General features: G+C 41.5%; 1 protein-coding gene across 3 annotated transcripts in view; it reads right to left on the bottom strand.

Moving 5' to 3' along the window:
* Nucleotides 1–2715: 2715 nt before the first annotated feature.
* The window catches only part of igsf9a (immunoglobulin superfamily, member 9a), a 37384-nt gene continuing 19204 nt past the window's right edge, over nucleotides 2716–20895 (bottom strand). For 2 of the 3 annotated variants that reach the window (XM_058411701.1, XM_058411700.1), the window contains exons 4-22: nucleotides 20180–20326; nucleotides 18287–18438; nucleotides 17843–17960; nucleotides 16316–16457; nucleotides 16054–16199; nucleotides 15250–15392; nucleotides 14319–14459; nucleotides 14114–14230; nucleotides 13577–13730; nucleotides 13263–13374; nucleotides 13002–13183; nucleotides 12711–12913; nucleotides 11900–11984; nucleotides 11597–11761; nucleotides 11430–11454; nucleotides 8792–10855; nucleotides 7755–7933; nucleotides 7153–7286; nucleotides 2716–5129 (exon numbers count right to left, since the gene is read on the bottom strand). In XM_058411701.1, the coding sequence (XP_058267684.1) occupies nucleotides 7162–7286; nucleotides 7755–7933; nucleotides 8792–10855; nucleotides 11430–11454; nucleotides 11597–11761; nucleotides 11900–11984; nucleotides 12711–12913; nucleotides 13002–13183; nucleotides 13263–13374; nucleotides 13577–13730; nucleotides 14114–14230; nucleotides 14319–14459; nucleotides 15250–15392; nucleotides 16054–16199; nucleotides 16316–16457; nucleotides 17843–17960; nucleotides 18287–18438; nucleotides 20180–20326 (4400 nt within the window). In that variant the 3' untranslated portion in view covers nucleotides 2716–5129; nucleotides 7153–7161. The remainder of the gene's footprint in view (nucleotides 5130–7152; nucleotides 7287–7754; nucleotides 7934–8791; nucleotides 10856–11429; nucleotides 11455–11596; nucleotides 11762–11899; nucleotides 11985–12710; nucleotides 12914–13001; nucleotides 13184–13262; nucleotides 13375–13576; nucleotides 13731–14113; nucleotides 14231–14318; nucleotides 14460–15249; nucleotides 15393–16053; nucleotides 16200–16315; nucleotides 16458–17842; nucleotides 17961–18286; nucleotides 18439–20179; nucleotides 20327–20895) is intronic. The other variant, XM_058411702.1, reaches the window with a different exon arrangement.

The following is a 20895-nucleotide window of genomic DNA, read 5'->3' as shown; positions in this document are numbered from 1 at the left end:
GCTGGTCAAGTTACAGAGACAAGTTTTTCATTTTTTTTCTCCAAATATTTGTCTTTTTTCAATTATTTATTTATTTATTCGTTTGTTTGTTTGTTTGTTTATTTATTTATTTTAATTAGGGTACACTAGACAGTTTGTATTTAGTCGCTGATTTTGTGGCATTAAATCTTGTAAGAAACATTTAACAGCTCCTCATCATAACCCCGTAACACAGCCACCATTTTATCTTTCTTTAATCTGTGGAAGTTTTAAATGAGAAGCACGGGACAATTTTAGATGAAACCGTTATTTATATTTCAGTTCATTTCTCTTAAAATGGAACACAAGAAGCGATTATTCTCTTTATCCCATCGGCTGAGACACGCTTCTAACTACTGTAACTGTTTTAGTACAGGAACTAAATAAACAGGAGTGTGTGTATGTGTGTGTGTGTGTGTGTGTGTGTGTGTGTGTGTACCATTAAAATGCCTAATGAGCTGTTACTGGATTTTTTAATTTAATCATCTGGACTCTTCAGTACACACATACACACACACACACACACACACACACTGAGCAATCCACCATTTACTAGGATGTGCTGCAGCTATATATATATATATACATATATATACACACACACAGTAAGTGTTCCACTATTCATTAGGATGTGTTGTACATTTGTACGCACACACAAACACACACACACTCTATGACATACTTAAATCTCTCTCTCTCTTCAAATATGGATCAAAATTTCATCCTTGAGGGGACACCGAGATACACACACAAACACAAACACACCACCCCGTAATAATCATTCACTTTTAATTCCTTTTTTCATTACACAGAAATATCCAATGTGACCTTGAAGATAAAATAAAATCATTGTACACAGCTGTAAGAACATCTGGTTTGGTTTTAATCAGCTGGAGAAAAAAAAACTAGACTAGAAAAATACTCTAACATACAGCAGTGGATCTGGTGGTTATATATATGTGTATATATATATATATGTAACATGTACAGCAGAGTCAAGAGTATTTACATTACACAGTGGCGAAAAGAAAAAAACTAAACAAGCTCACGTGAGCCCAGCTTCCACCACAATCACGTGACGAGAAGCGTACAAAAATATATCATTAGCAAAACAGAGCGTGCGTAACACGTAAAGCAATGGAGGTTTATTCTTCCTTCATTCATACGTCAGTTTCCTGTTCCTCTTCCTATTTCCACCTGGAAGTTGGATTATTTTCCTAAAACAGCAGATCTTTTTATTATTATTATTATTATTATTATTATTAATTTTTCTTATAAACGTCTTCAAAATGGTTGCCATGGCAACTGACCGTCACGAGGCACAGACACTGGAGACTCCTTCCACGGATATTCGATATAATAAACTTTACATAAGGAAGATGAGGCACTTTTAGAGCATCCATACCTCTGGATGCCTTGTCACCATGGAAACGATTTCGGACCAATCAGAATGGGTGTAACGAGTTGGTGTCTTTTTTTCCTGACTTAAGTTGTCACATATACAGTACATCAATGCACAGTGAAATTCTTTCTTCGCATATCCCATCCTTGGGGGTTGTGGTCCAGAGCACTGGGTCAGCCCCTCTGGAGCAAGGTAAGTTGGGGGCCTTGCTCAAGGGCCCAATAGTGGCAGCTTGGCAGTGCTGGGGATTGAACCCCAATCTTTCAGTCAGTGACCCAGAGCCTGAACCACTTGAGCTACCACTGACCACCGACTTAGCTTTCGACATGAACATGTAATGATTTCAAAGGAAACTAAAAATATGTCTGGATGTAAACGTGAGACTTCATTAGTGCTCCTGATTTAGTGTAAACATTGATCACGGTCGGTGTGAAGCAAGCGGATCATCCACTTAATGTTCCAGAAAAAGGTAAAGCGGATAATGAAACATGCCATTTCTCATCTCATGACTCGCTGTGGATGATTAAAAAGACAGGATTACAGGATCGGGTTTAATCGGAACGTCATCTTCGGCGTAAACGCGAGAATTTCTTGAGATGTGTTCTTGTTTTGTTTCTCGGTTCATTTATTTTGTTTGCTCTGAACTCGAATACGAGGAAAAACTCCAAGAAAATTGGAATGATTTTTTGGATATTTTGATGCATCTTTTAAGAGGTTCCTCCCTGATAATGTGTCTGGTGATGACAGTGTGTAAATGCTAAGAGACTGCGCGTCATGCTAGCTTTTCTTTTCTTTTGCTCATTCACAATACATCCTTCTTCAAAAGATTGTCTCACATCCATATAGTCAAGCTGATTACTATGGCTTAAAAACAAAAGCGCAGCCTAAATCCTGGGGGTGAAACATGTAGCACAGAAGGCAGAGAGATCTGAAAACCATTAGCGTCGAGTTGCTTTTAGCACCGCGGAGAAAGAGGCGAACTAATGGCGGTGTGTTTACGTGTGTTAAACAAACAGCAAATCAATCGGATTCACGGTTTTATTTTTCTCTGGTGGTTCAAATAAAGCATGTGAAGACACTAGAACTCTAGACAGCTGAATGAAATGCTAATCGTTAGCTTTAGCCCTGGTTTGAGGGATTTTTCCAGCTTTCTAAATTGTTCCTTTCCTTTTTTCGTTCCTTCTCCGTTTTCGACGGCACAAAATATCGCTAACGGAATAAGAAACCAAACAATGACTAGGATTAAAAAAGATCTCCATTACTTCGTCTTCGATTGTCTTCAGGCTTTTCTTCCATCCTAATTCTCAATTCTGCTAAACATCATGAGCTGGAGTTCTTACAAAAAAAATGGAGACTGTCAGGTTGCTAGGGTTTTTTCTTCTTTTCCACCGTCTCTCTTTTACTTTGTTTCTGACAGCGACAGAAGCTTTCAAATAAGATTACCGAGTGTGAAATCCTACAATGTGTAATTATACTTAATCCTCTCTCATACAAAACCCTGAAAGTCTGTTTCAGCAACTCGCTCCGACTCGTCAGCGTTTCCCATAATCGCTCTGGTTTGGGTTTTTTCTCCAGCTTCCGGAGCTCCGGTACAGACAGACGCAGTGATATGTTCTCTAATTGAAATTTTCTACCTTGTGTATGATTTATGATGTCCAGCTCTGTTTCTTTCCCGGCGTCTTTTCTAAGCATTAAAAACAATATTTCTTAAAAACTATATTGTGGCTGCTTTAAGGACTGTCTCAAATCAAGATATTGAGGATAGAACAAGAGACATTTCGTGCTTTGCTGTCGGGGCGAATCTATACGCTGAGACCGTGTCCACAGACTTTAAAGCAATGTGTGTGTGTGTGTGTGTGTGTGTGTGTGTGTGTTTCCTTGGAAACTAAGCTGACATTTAATGCGCTGTTCCACATCCCGTGTCTTTATAAAAGAATTATCTCTGCCAAACTCTGTGCTTCCACTAACTTTTTCTTTTTTAAATTGCTCTTCTTACAAGGTTCATCACACACCAGGCCTCATTTATCAATCTCTCTCTTTTTTCCCTCTAGTTAAAATATTGGAACTAAAAACCGAACATTTTCTTCATACTCTGTAATAGTCTGTAAATTACAGAGCGTTTCCAAGGAACATGCCTTCAAATCTCCATATAAGGTAAAGCCCACAGGAAGAGAAGAGATGACGACTAAACGGTTGGTAGAAGAGAAAGAGAGCCTCGTTGTGAGATCCTTGTGTGGGTTTTTTTTAATCCAATAATGTAGCTCAGCCACTAGGGCACTGGTGGTAGGTTTCTCACCTACCATGCTGAAGGCCCGACTTCGATTCTCAGCCAGTGCCCACACCCCAGCCACTGGATGTAGTGCCTGTCCCAAGCCCATTTTATCTGGCTGCATCCAGTGGATGGGGTGTGGGCACTGGCTGGGAAGCGTATGATCAGGGTTGCGTCAGAACGGGCATTCAGCGTAAAACCTGTGCCAAGTTGTTGTGTGGACCAGTTGGTCCGCTGTGGCGACTCCTCTCACATGTAGGGAGCAGCTGAAAGATCAACAACAATGCAGCTCAGCCACCACAGCTCTGCTACCACAGACCTGTGCCAAAAGGGCACCATTACTTTTTTTTTTTAATTAAAAAGCCTAGATGTTTCGTATCAAGTCAAATACAAAAAGTTTTACAAAAAAGTCCATTGGTACATTTTATATGTAAATTCGTAAACTTCCTGACTTGTGTAATCGTTTACAAAGAAATCCATCATAATATGATTTGATAATTGAGGCGTAGTGAGTTAAAAATATATACAGTAAACAGTTAAGTCTTGTCTTTTTTTTTTTTGCTGTGTCATTGTAATCCTTCATGAAAGTTTTTTTTTTTTTTTTTTTTTTTTTTAAAGTGAACTCTGCCTTCCATCAAGCCTTTTTCCGCATTCTATAATGGATTATGCCCTCAGAGCACCAATCACAGTTCACATCCTCTCATGTTACTCTCAAAGGCAAGGAGTGCAAAAAAGAAATCCTTCTCTTTATAACTTTTCCTCACAACTGACCAGGCCTTTAATCCCACTGCCGTGTCTCCGAGCGGGGATCGATATCGATGTCCACGCGCGGCTAACCGCCATGCAGAAAGTTTACTTCCTCAAACCTTGTAGTCAAAAATACACATTCTAACCATCTGGACTAAAGACCTTCCTCCATTTAGACCTGTTCCATCCTTGGCTTAAAGTTTTTTTTTTATCATTGGCAGATACAGGAAGTGTGAATCACAGTGCTGAAAGATCACAGCAGCTTATTTCCAGCAGGTTCTTGAGTCACTTTCGTGCTGGTGGTAATCTCAGACGAGTGATGAAACGAGGGATTCATTTCCTTCATCCTTTTGAGTCTGGCCGGTGCAACCAATCAGACTCGCTCTCCTCAATTCCACGCTGAAATTATCCCGTATCCAAATGTCACTGGAGATGTCATGAGCGCTGGACTAGTCCTGGAAAATATCAGACCGTCTTCATTTGCATATTTCCGCCTAATGTGTGTTAAAGCGAATATTTTTTCCTGCGGTGAGGGATATGGAAACTCGGAACACTGAAAGCAAAGGAAAAGAGAGAAGAAAGTTTTTGGTTCATCTTGGTTCGGTTTTGCTTTGTTGGCTTCTCGTCGAGTCTTGAAGGCGTGTGATGATAAGATCTTCGCTCTCTGCTCCACCATGTTCGGTGCAGTGGATCCTGTTTTACACACAAAGAACAGAACGTCGTGGCGCGTTAGATAACATTATTAAATATGCATAGAGGTTAGCCTGGGGTAATATTCAATATTGAAGTATTAAAATATTAAATAGAGCTATTCCATCTGAAAATGTAATAAACGTGGTTATTGTTCGGCTTAATCACGCGTCTGATACGAGGAGGAAGATGAGGCTCGCATTTTTTCCTCATTATCTTCGTAGACAAACACACACACTTAACACACAGTGTACTACATGACCCTACATTCACACTAGCAAGCAACTAGCAAGACTCTTACATCACTCGTTTTTCTCACGTGGATGCTCGCTGCCGTATATTTTTCTGACAAAAGACGCAAACTATACAGCCCACAGCTTGATTTCCGTTTTCCGTGCACGGGTTCATCCTGACTTCGTTTTCAGATTAGATTAGCGAAACAGACTAGCTGTCCTAGCTGTATGCGCTCATAGGAAACACAATGTCCTTCTATGCTTTTTTTTCTACATTTTTCTCTTACATAACAAGATAAAAGGAAATCATGGTTGTGAGGCTTTTTCATTTATTAAATGCAAACTGAAGAGGTGGAACAATATAGTGTTGGAGGTTTCATGCTTATACATGTACAGCCCCGGTAGGCAAACTTCACTGATTTTACATTTCATTAGAGCAGAGTGTAAAGGTTGAATTAGCAGAGCATAGCTGGACAAAAATATTACAGTCCACACAAGTTCAAAAGAGGACAGGACCAGGACAACATGTCTTTGGACATAGAGTCTGGCATTTGGTAGATGCCCTTATCCAGAGCAACTTACAATTCATCTTATTTTTTATACAAATGAGCAATTGATGTTTAAGGGCCTTGATCAAGGGCCCAGCAGTGGCAGCTTGGTGGACCTGAGGTTCAAGCTCACAACCTTCTGTAGTAGTCCAACACCTTATCCACTGAGCTACCCCCAAAGTCTTTGTGATGTATCTAGGGTAATGCAAGAACATCACTATGAAGGATGAACCACATCCACTCGGAGCAACTCTTGACACAAAAGGAAGCTGTGTGTCTCTCTGTCCAACTCACTGCAGAATTAAATACTGTCCAGTTTCCACCAGGGGCAGAATTTATGGTTTGGGCTGTTCTTGCCAAACCTTTGGTCACTCATGCCAGTGCTAAAAGTCAATTTCAAGGGTGCCAGCAGTGTAAATCTTGGGTTGTGGAGAAGGTGAAAGACGAATTGTTCTCTTTAACTGTTTTTCCAACATCTGGTAGAGTTAAGGTATGGCCCCAAAGAAGCTTACCACCTGGACTGTCGCATGGCCAGAGTGATGCACGGGGGTGGATCAGTGATGGTTTGAGCTGCAATATCATGGCATTCCCTAGGCCACTACTTGTCCTAGATGGGAGCATCACTGCCAAGGACTACCACATGCACCCAATGGTTTGTACCCCGCAGGTGGTGCCATGTATCCGGATGATAATGCACCGATACACATGGCAAGACTGATGACAAAGTGGCTTGATCGACATGAAAGTGAAGTAGAACATCTTCCACAGCCTACACAGTCACCAATTCTGAATATTATTATTATTATTATTAAGTCACTTTGGGGTGTTTTGGAAGAAGGAGGAAATGTTTTCCTTCACCACCATCACCTAATGGACCTGGCCACTGTTCTGAAAAGGGGATGGCCACTATGCAGGACTTCTCAAGACGAAGGCTGTACATCATACTAATAAACTATTCTGGTCTTACACAAGTTGTTTCAGTTTCATTGTCAAACCCCTGTATTTGCTGGTAGGAACTAAACATTTGAGTAGGGAACTGAAAAAATGTCAGACCATGTGTGTGAAAGGATCGTTCCAGCCAGTCAATGTGTTAATGCGTCGACCTGATTTTCATAGAACTGAGAAAATCTTACTTCACTAATCACCCTGTTCTTCACAGCAACGCAAGAACCTTGACATCAAATGATGGCCTGTCACTTTATCTCCTGATAGTGTGAATATAGTGTAGAATGTAAATGTCCTTACAGTTATGACTCAGAATCGCACAGCTTCAGCAGTGGGGTCAGGGTCGGGGTAGCACATAGAGCCGTGTTGAATTTCTTGCTCCAGGAGAGACTCTTCACAGCTCGGAGGCAAAATGCTAATCGATCGATACAGACCTGCAAGCATACGTGTTAAAAAAAAACAACTTAAATTCTTAATTCTGATTGGTTACAAGGTGTTCAGAGAGTAGCTTGTTAATATTAATGCGCTAGTCAAAACTACTATATTATTGTTTCTATAGTAACATGCAGTAGGAAATGTCAAATGTTATAAACAGATCTTGAGAGTTGATATAGTGGAGTTTTCTGTTAGGAAATGTTTATTTAACGGTCATGGAAGGAGTCTCTAGTGTCAGTGCTATTTAATGATCAAAGATCAAGCTGTCATTTTAAATTTGCCTGAATCTTCAGGAAAGTTGAATAGTTTTGTGGCTCTTATGTGGTATAAGATTAATAAAACTTTAGAATGTGCCGTTATAAGATTTCGGGGTAGTAACTTGACCTCCCTAGACAAATGTTTCCAAACAGAAAGCGTTTTTAACTGAAAGATTATTTAGGAGAAGTGACTGAACAGATTTCCCCCACCTCTCTTTTCCTGCTTTAAAGCCAGCCTGCTGTCATTCGCTGCACTCCTCTGTCTTCCCCTGCTCAGGATCTCCCCCTGCAGGCAGACTGTACTGATTGACGTTTTGAGGTCAGTAGAGTTCACAGAAACGTAGTGCGAGTCCCACTCGTAGTTCTCGTCAACGGAATCTCTCCTGGAGCTAGTTATGGTGAGGTAAAGAAATATGATTTTAACGATATTGTTTTTCAATTTTAGCATTGCATCCTGAAGGCAAAGCTATAAAAGCATATGTCCTGTGTCAGAATAGCTTTTTAAAGATCAAGAATTACTCCAGAGTGACAAAAACCCCGGCATCGCCTGGAGATCGCCAGTTTGGATTCTGACAGTGCCACAGGCATGGAACTGTTCCTTCTATCTGGGTGGGAGGGCTTTCTTTTTGCTCATGTCAATCAGACTGACACTAGCCAATCAAGGGACATATAATTTCCACACACCACCCACAACCCTCCTGTCAAAGGGTAACTTCTTTTAAAATATTAAGGTTCTGATTAAATCATTCAATTTAGGTGACCAGTCAAGTTGACTGATAACTATACTATATGAAATATACCATTTCTGGGCTTTAATTTCTACCAATGAAACAAAATTTGCAGATCCCCTACCTATGCTTCACAGAGCCCTAGAGGTCACCGTGATAAAAAATTGTACAGGAATGGGGGTTCTCCAGGACTAGCATTAGGTTGGAAACCTGTGGTCGACACCACTGGTGACGGGAGAGAACCAGGAGAAAGACTTAGCTACAGCTATAACATAAAAGCTGGTTGTGGTTTAAAAGGAAATTGTAGAAAGAAAGCGACTGTTCATATACAGGTGTTTCAGTGGGATTGCATCGCATTATTAAAGGACCCGTGACATGGAGTATACTGTTTCTTTTATTTAACACACTTGTTTCAATTAGCTTATTCAGTGCTCCCACTCCTCTTTATCTCTTTGCTGGGAAACACTAGCCTAGAGATATGAAAATAATAAAATTGAGATTGAAGCAGGTATTTCTCACCGTTCCTGCAGTGAGCGCTGGCCAGCCTCCTCTCTATCGCTCTCCTCAGGGATCTCTAGGGAGCTATTTAGAGGTGGGCTAAAAGACAAAGACTGCCTGCTGCTCGGCTGATCCAGACTTCCTCTGCCGCTGCTATGGCTGGCGTAGCTCCGGCAACTTCCCTCGGGTTCTGGAGAGTAGCAATGCATTAGAGGCCAGCTGGAATCCTCTGAAGGCAGGGAAGGAGGACTGTCTTGATCAACGGTAGAGCCACTATTAGGGGCCTGCTGATGATGGGTGTCTCGTAGCTGAATTTCTGAAGGTACACATGCTTCAGCTTCTTGACTCTGTGTCGTCTGGTTCTCTGCTCCACTTGGCGAAGGAGACAGATAGGAATTTTGCCCCATGCTTAGCGAGTCAATCCAGGCATCAGGGGGCAGGAATTGCTCACTGTACAATTTATCCTCCAAACTAGGGGCACTTTTGTGGTGATTTATATCTTGAGAAGCCCCACAAACACTATTCTGGAATGCTGGTCTTTGTCGATGTTTTGAAGGAAGAGTTCTGCTTGAGCCACTACTCATCCTCTCCAGGTCTCTTCTGAAGCCTTTCTGAATGGTTTTGTACCCTGATAGTCTTTCTGTCTCCATCTGCAGCTGATTTAAACTGGGTCTCTGAAAATCCATGGACTGCAGCATGGACCTCGTTAGAGGATTCTGAGCCTGTATCTCTGGCTCATCCACACACATCTCCACATAATCAGCTGCACAGCCAACCTTCCCTCTGCTTTTCTCTGCTTGTCCTCCTTGTTGTGTATGTCCCAAGTGACTCATTCGTGGGAAAATATGTTGTTGACTGTGACTGTAGGTTCCAGGATTCCTCAGGCTGCCCTCCACGCTATAATGAGATCTTTCCCATGTTGGGTCTGAAGGTTTATTATCAAAATTGACAGGGGCACCTTCAGTTAAGGTTCGCCTTCGCCGCTGATCTTTTACACATGATCTTTGGTGCTCCCCTCGCTCTAGACTTTTAGACCTCCTTTGCTTTGACATTTTGTTTAAATGAGAGTCCTTCAGGCACTCAAAGGTCCCTTTGTGGCAATTTTGTGCTTGTACAAGATTACTGGGAGACATTATATATCCAGCCTCCCACGGAATGCAAGAGGAAGCTCGTACTCTTGGAGTAATGGTGTTACTGGATAGACACTGCCCTCTGTTGGACAGCTGTATAACCTGCAATGATCCCAATCCTGTGTTTTTCCAGACTCTTTCCTCAATATCCTCAATTTCCCTCCTGCGATCCACTCGGAGTGATCCACCTCTTTGGACTTCAGCATTCCGATCCATAGTGTACTTTCGCAATTTTTGCTCCAGCTCCTCTCTCTCTCGGGCCAGCGTAAGACAGCGACTGAGGTTGCCTTGTTCTTTTTCATGCTCCATTTGCAGAACAAGTGTGCTGGCTGTAGAATGAGTGGCGCCACACTTTAGCGTCGAACAGTTGTCTGATGGTGTGAAGAGAACCGAACCACTGATTTCGGAAGCCAGACTTGATCTAGTTGAGATCTCCTTTCCCAGAGACACAGAGTAGCAGCCATATCTAGGCAACGTTTGCGATCTACCAGAAGGAGAAATGTCCAATCCACAAGAGGGCATGTCCACAGAAAGGACGAAAGGAGGATGCTTTCTTTCACTCCTGTAAGAGCGCAAAGATTGTGTTTTACGAAGTGTGCCATTACTCGGTCGCGCAGATGATGAGCGTGGAAAGCCTTGCGTCGGCATTTCACGTATAGACGGAGCAAGATCTAAAGTGCTAAGTTCTTCGTAAGGCTCGAGCATGAATCGGCCATCTGGCCCACGGTGAATGAGGTCCACTGTGGAGGAACGATGGAGGTGGCTCTCGGGTACCGAATCATAGCAAGGCGGTTGGGTACCTGGGAGCTGGTGATGTTTTTGGTCAGGACAATCGTTGCGGTTGGATTTGTCCAAGGTGGAGTGGTCTGAGGAGGACGAGGAGCTGGAGAGTGGGCGAAGAGGGAGGAGCTTCTGTTTTAGTACACTGTCAGGGCTGTCAGGGGCTGAGCCAGCTCTGAGAACAATACAAGATGTGAAGAAGTCACAGTCAGCTTTGATTTGGTAATATTTTAAGGACCCTTTTGTTTGGCCATTTACAGACTGGCCAACACCAAAGAGGAATAGTTCCAGGACAGGGGCAAGACCATGACATAATTCCAATCATTATCTAATTTAAGTGAATTTTAAAGTGTTCTGACACTTTTTATAATCATATTTTCTCTTTTTAGCCCAAAATCAAAAACTGATGCCATCTAACTGTCTAACTCTTTGTTCAATTTTATTGCACATGAACAAACCAGCAACACTAATAAACATTTTCCACCGTTTTACAGAGTGAGACAGAAGGCAAAAGAGTTGAATCCATTTATAATTCAAGCAGGAAAATTGAGTCTAGATGAGAGCTTTGATGAAAATATTACTTATGTCCTGAGGGAAAGAGCTTCTAGGGGATCTGAGGGTTTGATACATCTACACAATGTAACTGGGATTGACAGGTCTGTATTTTATCCAAATTGCACAATTTTCTCTTCCAGAATTCAAACATGAATAAAAACATGACTTTTAGAGTGACTGATAAATACACTTACTTTCTAGATGGAGCAGGGGGACGATCTGAAATAAGCAAAGGAACAGTGGAAATGAATGAGGGATTTTTTTGTTCTATACAGGAACTGAGTGCTGATATAAAGCTGGGAAGAACCCGGTAAGACAATATTTTTTAACGGAAAAAAACGGTATAACATAGTTTCTTTACCCCGCATCATCTTCCTGTGTTGTCGGTGTCTTTTACGCCCAATTAAACACACTGTGATCAAGACTATCAGAAGTAACAGGCACAGGACCCCCATCCCAATCACGACTCCGGTCCATAGCGGCTGAGCCTCCGTATCCGGGAGGCGTGAACTCGGGTTATCCGTGACTGAGAAATAAAAATATAGGTGTGTTTAAATTTCCAGCTCAAAAACAGAACAACAGATGATTCATGAGAATAATCATGGGCCTAAATCGAATAAGCAGAGCAGTAGGAAGGAAAGTGGAGCGAGGCGTAGGCACTGACCGAGAGTGGAGATGTTGATCGAGTGACCGGGCATGCTCAGCTGCTCTCCACGACGAGACAGGAGTCTTAACTCATAGTTGCGGTTCTGCAGAACATCAGAAAGACAAAGGCAATGAATAAAAAACCCACAGGCTGAGAACGGAGTTTGAGATCAGCATTGTTTTCAGACATAACTGTGGCCCTGAGCTTGTACTCAGATAGTCTTGTGTTTGACCAATTCTCTAAATCGTCCTTGCCCCGCCCCCTGGGAGTGAGTCTTTCTCTACAGTAGCAGTAAGTTTAAACATCTTTTCCCCAGTGTGTTTTTTCCTTTCCAGTTCAAGTTTATTTCTATATTTAACAAAGTTTGCAAATCAGCTTACAGCTTGTTCCTATCTTACCCTCCTTTCTTTCTTTCTTTCTTTCTTTCTTTCTTTTTCTTTCCTTTCTTCGTTCCTACCTTACCCTCTTTCTTTTCTTTTTTCTTTCCTTTCTTCCTTCCTTCCTTGCCATTTCTTTCTTTCTTTTCTTGCTTTCTACCTTACCGTCTTTGATTTCTTTCCGATCCTTCCTTCCTTTCTTCCTTCCTTTCAGCCTTCCTTCCTTCCTTAATTTATACATTCCTTCCTTCCTACTTTCTTTCTTCCTACCTTACGCCTTTTCTTTTCTTTCCTTTCCTTTTCTTTCCTTTCCTTTCCTTCCTTCCTTTCCTTCCTTCCTTCCTTCCTTCCTTCCTTCCTTCCTTCCTTCCTTCCTTCCTTCCTTCCTTCTTCTTTCTTTCTTTCTTTCTTTCTTTCTAAGATAAATTGCTTTGCTAATCACTATAAAATACCTTCTGTAATCCCCGAACAAGCATTTCACTCTTATTGGCGTTGATGTCCTCGTCCAACGTTGACCACTCCCCATCCTCAAGACGTGATTGGAGGACAAAACTGTCGATAGGTAGCTGCTGAGGTGACGGCACCACCCACCGCAGAAAAACCCCCTCAGAGCTCTGGTTGAAGGACAGCAGCATGGGCGATATAGGAAGTGCTTCTGGAGAGAGAGCAAAAAAATTTAGATGAACGAAATCAGGATCAGGATCTTGAGATTTTTAATAGAGGTATTTAATGCTGGTTCTGACCCATGGTTCGTGCAGCGGTGAGGTCACTGAACGGGCCGCTGCCCAGCTTGTTTTGAGCCATCACCCTGAACTGGTACTCGGTGGACGGAAGAAGATCACTGACCAACACGCTGGTGCTGGAGGACGGACCAGGAGTCGAGCGCCACTCCTGCTGTTCCTCATCCTCACACACACACTTCAACCTGAAAAAGAGAATAGAGAATGGGAATTAGGATCTCAGTATTCAGACTCACACACACACACAATCTTCTAGACACTAACCAGACAGTGAACGTTTGTGTATATCCTCCATCAAATCCAGGCACCCAGGACACATTGGCCTGGTTTGCTCCAACTTCAACAGATACAGAGGATACGACGTGAGGACTCGTACCTGACACACACACACACACACACACACACAGAGATAGAAAGAGATACATCATAAGTCTCTAGAGAATTTCTATTGTGTGTGTGTGTGTGCATGTATATGTGAGTGTATGTGTGTGTGTACGTGTGTGTGCATGAGGACGTGCATGCGTGCGTGTGTGTATGTGCGTGTAGACGTGTGTGTGTGTGTGTGTGTTGATCCTCACCGAGCACTGTGACTGTAGTGGTGGCCGTGATGGTGGACACTCGGTTGGTCACACTGCATTCCCACTCACCAAAATGCTCTTTACTCAGAGACTGAAGGAGCAGAGAACCGCTCCCTGATACAGAGTACAGAGGAGGAGAGACAGAGGGACTGAGCTGGAGAGAGAGAGAGAGAGAGAGAGAAAGGGTGAGAGAGCGACCAGGGTGAAGAACATTCGAACAAGGAGAGAGAGAAGGTTTGTGAGAGAAAGAGTGAGAGAGTGAGACAGGTAAAGACAGATAGAGAGAGTAATGAAAAAATCAAAGAGGACAAGTTAGAGCTTTAAATCGGACTATTACTAAACCCTTAAACTGGAGACATTTCCCTTAAACATTTCTTACATCTTCACCTCACAAGACACTGAAACTGGAGACTTCTTCTTTCTTTCCTACTACCATCATTCCCCTGATAACCCTGTAGTGGTTGTGTTACTGTTAGAGCTGCTGTTACATCTTCTGACCAATCAGAATTGAGAGTTCTCCCTGAAGTGGGTGGTTACCTTGGTCCATGTGATGGTAGGTGGAGGATCTCCGTGTCCCTGGCAGGGAATGACCAGTGTCCTTCCTGCCTCCGCCCGGTACTCCTCACGAGGAGCGAGTGCGATCGATGGAGGGTCCTGAAAGAGGTCAAGCAGAGGTCAGACCTGAAAGTCGTGATAGAGTTAAACTTCATGTATTTAGACGTATTGGATCTGAGAGTCTGACCTGCAGGATGACCGTGGTGGGCTCTGATTGGCCCATCGTCCCATAACTGTTATACGGAGTGCAGGTGTACACGCCCAGTGCATCGTCGTTAGCCGTGGTGATAATGATGGAACCGTCTGAGGTCAGGATCCAGCCTGGGTACTGAATCAGGTGAGAGCAAGAAAATTTGGTTTTATTAATTTATACAGTCTCATTCTTCCAGCTAGCATCCTGGACACATGCTTGAATAGTAACTGACACATACTTTTTATCCGTTTTATCCGTACTTTTTACACTGTACCAGCAAAAGTTTTGGGACACCCCTCCAAATCATTGAGTTCAGGTGTTGTTTTTCAGGGGTTGGGCTCGGCCCCTTAGTTCCGGTGAAAGGAACTCTTAATGCTTCAGCTTCACACCAAGACATTTTGTGTGAACAGTTTGGGGATGACCCCTTCCTGTTCCAACATGGCTGCACACCAGTGACCAAAGCAAGGTCCATAAAGACATGGATGAGTGAGTTTGGTGTGGAGGAATGTGACTGGCCTTCACAGAGTCCTGACCTCAACCCCATAGAACACCTTTGGGATGAATTAGAGCGGAAACTGTTTTGGGACGTCTGCCTTTACATACACATGAATGTAATATGGAGTTGTCCCGCCCTTTGCAGCTATAACAGCATCAACTCTTCTAGGAAGGCTTTCCACAAGGTTTAGGAGTGTGTTTATGGGAATTTTTGACCATTCCTCTAGAAGCGTATTTGTGAGGTCAGGCACTGAGGTTGGACGAGAAGGCCTGGCTCACAGTTTCCACACTAATTCATCCCAAAGGAGTCTTATCTTTAGTCCTGGATTATGTCCCTGTGTTCTATTTACTAGAGAAATGATAGGTCATTATCGGTCATGTTGCTGTGCTCTGTATGAGAAAAATCTCAGAAACAGTTAAACTCTCTCACAGCGTTGAGGTCCAGCGCTTTTCCATTTTTGGTCCAGTCTACCCGGAGCAGCGGGGGGTCAGAAAGCAGTGGGCAGGAGATCACTCCTCTCATTCCTGTGGGCAGAAAGATCTGCTCGGGCATCTGGGTCACCTGAGCAGGGTCTGGCGTGACAGAAATGATTCGAGGTTACAAATTTTCAGATTAAATTCCCAGATTTTAGACCATTGTTTCCATAAACCATTATTTTTTACTTATGTGATATTTTCTCAAAAGTTATTTATTACCTTAATAATTTATCTCAATATGGCCTAAATATGGTAATATATAAGTAATATATTTTAGGCATTTTTCAGGCCAGTTCTTTAGACCTAAATTTAAGAACACAATGAGATTTAAATTCTAATTTTATTAGTCACATACACAACCATACAGCTTTTATCGACTGTCTGTATCATGAAAATAAATTTTAAAAACATTTAAAAAATAAAATAAAAATTTACATGACTTAAACATATGATAGATTTAAATAATAAATCTATAAATAAATAATATGTGAAATTGAGAGCAAAATATTCATAATATATGAAGTATATAAGCCAAAATTATTTATTATATTATTATTTTTCATAATTATATTATTATTTTATTATTATTATTATTATTATTATTATTATTTAAATGATTAAAATTTATGAAAATGTATTTAAAAATATTCATAATTTATGCAATATATTATTCAATATCAAAAACTTTTATTTCTAATAATATTCTAATAATTATTTTTATTTATCTACGTATTTTTATTATTACACATATACGTACGTCGCACTGTAAGCGTGGCTGAGGCAGTAGGCGGAGTCAGAAGGCCGTTCGTAGGCATACACGTGTATTTCCCAGAGTCCTCGGGGATTAATTTGGATATGAGCAGTGTTCCGTCTACCATCACCTTCACACGAGACTTCAGAGATCTGACAAAACACACAATGATGAACAAAAATCAGAAATAATGTGTGGAAACAAAACTTCTGGCTGATGTAGATGCTGAAGCTGATGTTTGTGCCTCAGCGTAACCATGGAAACGTACTCTATATGGTAGACGTTCTCTTCGTCTCTCATCCACACGTAGGTCATGTTCGGAGGATCCGCCTCGGCCTGGCAGCGCAGCAAGGCATTGTGGGACATGTTGAGGATGGTGTCCGTCGGGGGAATCAGGATAACAGGAGGACCTGTGTGGGGGAGATGAGGAAAGGTTGGAGAAAGAAGTAGGAGAAATGAGCTGTGATTCTTGACTCCACCACTAGATGGCGGTATCTGCTCGTCCAACCTCACTTCCATTCAGATTCCGTGTGCATCAGGAATGTTTCCAACAAACTAACCAGTGTTAAAGCAAACACAACAAGCAAAGGGAAAGTAGTTCAATAAGTCGCTAGACCTTTTAAACAACAGATGACATCATCGGTTAATTTGCATAAACACTGGATTAACATTTGCATATCAAAATGCATTACATGAAGAAGAAGGCCGATTTTTTAAAGGTTTTGTTTGAATAGAATAGTTTTATCAGAATAGAAAATAATACTTTAACGCTTATAGAAATTAAAAGGACATTGTGACCATAAACAATTTACATGTTTACAAAATCAACAGGAGAGTTAACAATAGACTAAAATGTGAAATGTGGAATTAGACAAACAACGGCCTTCAGTGATTGGTTGTTGGAAACAACAATGATCAGTAATTGGATGCTGAGAATAACAGTGATCAGTGATTGGATGCTGGGAATAATGGTGATCAGTGATTGGATGCTGGGAATAATGGTGATCAGTGATTGGATGCTGAGAATAACAGTGATCAGTGATTGGATATTTGAAATAGCAGTGTTCGTGTGTTGTTGGTGATCAGCAATTGGATGCTGTAGAAAAACAATGATCAGTAATTGGACATTGGGAATAACAGTATTGGGATTAATGATGATCAGTTATTGGACATCAAGAATAACGGTGATCAGTGCTTGGACATTGGAATTAACGGTGATCATCGATTGGACGTTAGGAATAACAGTACTGGGATTAACGGTGATCAGCGTTTAAACATTGGGATTACCGGTGATCAGTGACTGGACGTTGGGATTAGCGGTTATCAGCAATTGGTCGTTGGGACTAACGGTGATCAGCGATTGGTCATTGGGACTAACGGTGATCAGCGATTGGTCGTTGGGACTAACGGTGATCAGCGATTGGTCGTTGGGACTAACGGTGATCAGCTATTGGACGTTGGGATTAACGGTGATCAGCAGTTGTATGTTGGGATTAACGGTATTAGATTTAACGGTGATCAGTGATTGGATGTTGGGATTAATGGTATTAGATTTAACGGTGATCAGTGATTGGATGTTGGGATTAATGGTATTAGGTTTAACGGTGATCAGTGATTGGATGCTGGAATTAATGGTGATCAGCGATTGGTCACATAAGCACTGGACTCCGGCTCTTTGCCCTGGTGTGAGTGAAGTGAAGCCGGAGAGCTGTATAAAAGTTCACAGCTCTGTCTGAGAAACATTGTTCTAGACGACTGAGCTCTTTAACACAGGGGGTCGAGTATAAGGGCTGACCTTTGACCCTGAGCTGCATGGTGTGAATTTTATTTCCCTCGCTGTTAGAGGCTTGGCACCGATAACGTCCTGCTGTCTCTCTGATTACAGAGGAAAACGTCAGACTCCCATTCAGGACCTGAGAGAGAGAGAGAGAGAGAGAGAGAGAGAGAGAGAGAAAGAAAGAGATAGTGGGAGGGGACAACAGGAAGGGAGGAGGACGTACATGGAAATTTTGGTGGAGAGGAAAATACTATTAATATATATAATAATCACAAGCCTAATATTCACAATACTCAGATTCATTCTTCAGATGATTGACAGCTCTAGTTTTCTATAACTTTTATATATAAAAGAAAAAAAGTGTTCAAAATTCAATATATCAATATATTCTATCACTTCTGAAAAACAATACTTTTATAAAACTCCTATATATATATAAATATAAATATAAATCAGTCTCACCCTCACGTTGCTGGTCTGGTTGATCACAACATCGTCTTTATACCACACGATGGTGGGAGGAGGGTTGCCATGGGCAACACACTTGAATGTCATTGGTCTTCCCAGCAAGGCTTCAGTGATTGAGGGCGGAGTTTTGGTGAACACGGGCGGGGCTGAAAGTACAAATAAACAAGTAGAAATACTTAATAAAGTGAAATCTTCATCCTCATCTTCATCAAAACAATAAGTCCAGCATGTCCTCACTGCAGAACCAGGGGGTGGAGCTGGACGTGATCCAACTTCTCCTCTGACCTCTGACCTCTAACCTAGCCTTTTGTGTCTGTGTTGAAGGTTGTGTTGTCTCATAATCATAATAATCCCCCCCAAGCTAATCGCAAAGCTAATCTGCAAAGCTTCTGTCTATTTTCTTTCTTTCTTTCTTTCTTTCTTTCTTTCTTTCTTTCTTTCTTTCTTTCTTTCTTTCTTTCTTTCCATCTATCTATCTATCTATCTATCTATCTATCTATCTATCTATCTATCTATCTTTCTTTCTGTCTGTCTGTCTATCTGTCTGTCTGTCTATCTGTCTATCTGTCTAGGAAGGAAGGAACAGAAGAACAGAGATTGTCAGTGCCTCTGGTATGTATAGTGCTAATGCCAGTTAGCTTGCTAGCTTACGAAGCCTAGCATGGAACATGTAAAGTGGACTTGTGAAAAAGCAGCAATGTACTGGTATATAATCATATATAAGCATGTTATAAGAATCTGTACAGGCCACGCCCACAAACAACAACAATAGCTACCATTAATCTGTCCACAAACTTCTTGCAACAAGTTTCTTGCTAGTTCTTTATTTATTTATTTATTTTTACTTCCAGTGATATTTAATAAGGATATTAAAGTCTAAAAGGCTAATATTCAGGTTATATATTGGAAATAAATGATATATTAAACAGTCAGTGTTTTAATTTTAAAGATTTTTTAAAGCTAAATAGCAGCGGAATCACTGCTAATGGCTAATGTAGCTGTTATTCCTAGACCTCAGCGTACAGGTTGGTGTTTCCTCTGAGAATTAGACTCTAGCTGTTACACACACACACACACACACACACACACACACTCCATGTATTATGCAATTTCCCCAGTGGGATCAATAACATAATGAACTTCTCATCTCCACACTCGTGCACCTGAGGTTACAGTGAAGCCCTCAGGGGTCTGCGCTCTGCTTAGCTTCTGAAAACATGCTAGTGTTTGAGGGTCAGGCTTCAGTGCTGATGTCCTTCAGGTGCGTCCGGCTAGTGACCATGTCACTATCTATCTCTATCTATCTGTATCTATCTATCGTCAGGCTAGTGACCGTGTCCAGGGTTAAAAAATTCAGATGATGTTTTTTTGTTGAAGCAGATAGATTTTCCTGAATTCTGTGTTTCATCTCAAATCTCCTACTATCTATCTATCTATCTATCTATCTATCTATCTATCTATCTATCTATCTATCTATCTATCTATCTATCTATCTATCAGTCAGTGTAGGCTAAATATAAAAGTTGTAGGTTTCTAAAATAAAAGTCCTGTGATGAGTTTTAAAGACTTTATACTGAATATGTTCTAGTGTTTATGTTTACACTCCTGTAGAGAAAAACCGGAATAATCCAGATTTGGAAATCCGGAAGACGCAGGTAACAGGTGCAGAGTGTGAGGAATCGCTAGCCATTCATTTTTAAACGTGTGTGTGTGTGTGTGAGAACAAACACAATGCTATTGTACTCCTAACACAATGCAGTCCAGCGCTTCACCAGCTTGGAGCTAGAAGATACCAAGACCCCATCACACACCTCCAGCTCCACCTGAGAGTGTAATTACGTCTTTCTCTGCAATCCTTTCTTCACCTTTCAGCTTTTTTCCGCTCACCTGTGACGTAGAGGAGCATCCAGCTGCTGTTCTGCGTCTCCTCTGAGGATTTATCCAGCAGCAGGATGTGACACTCATACCAGCCTTCATCCTCCAGGACGAGATCCTTCACCCTCAGAGACGTTCCCTCAGCCAGAGACACCCGACCTGGAGGAGGGCAAAGATCACCATCCATAAATCATCAAATACTGCAGATCTCTCCTCTATCTATCTATCTATCTATCTATCTATCTATCTATCTATCTACCTATCTATCTATCTATCTCTCTGGCTGGCTTTCTGTGTATCAATTTATCTATCTAGGAAGGAAGGAAGGAAGGAAGGAAGGCAATTGAATTGGATAAGAAGAGTAGAACTGTCAGAAAAAAGGACAGAATGGATCCAAAATAGTCTTGAGAAAGAAGGCAGAAAGAACGAAGGAAAGAAGCGAAGGATGGAATGAAATAAGAGAAATAATTTAGGGAAGGGAAGGGAAGGGAAGGGAAGGAAAGGAAGGAAGACTTTATTTACTTTATGGTAAAAAGGAAAGAAGAAGAAAAGGAAAGATGGAAGGAAGGAAGAAAGGAAGGAAGGAAGGAAGGAAGGAAGGAAGGAAGGAAGGAAGGAAGGAAGGAAGGAAAAAAGATAAGAAGGACAAGAAAACTGAAAAAAAGGAAAGGAAGTGCAGAAGGAAGGAAGAAAGTGGATGACTTTATGGTAAAAAGGAAAGAAAAAGA

This window comes from Hemibagrus wyckioides, linkage group LG16, assembly GCF_019097595.1.
Source record: "Hemibagrus wyckioides isolate EC202008001 linkage group LG16, SWU_Hwy_1.0, whole genome shotgun sequence".
NCBI lineage: Eukaryota > Metazoa > Chordata > Actinopteri > Siluriformes > Bagridae > Hemibagrus > Hemibagrus wyckioides.
Note: the sequence above shows the minus strand (reverse complement) of the source record. Positions and strands in the feature narration are given on the sequence as shown.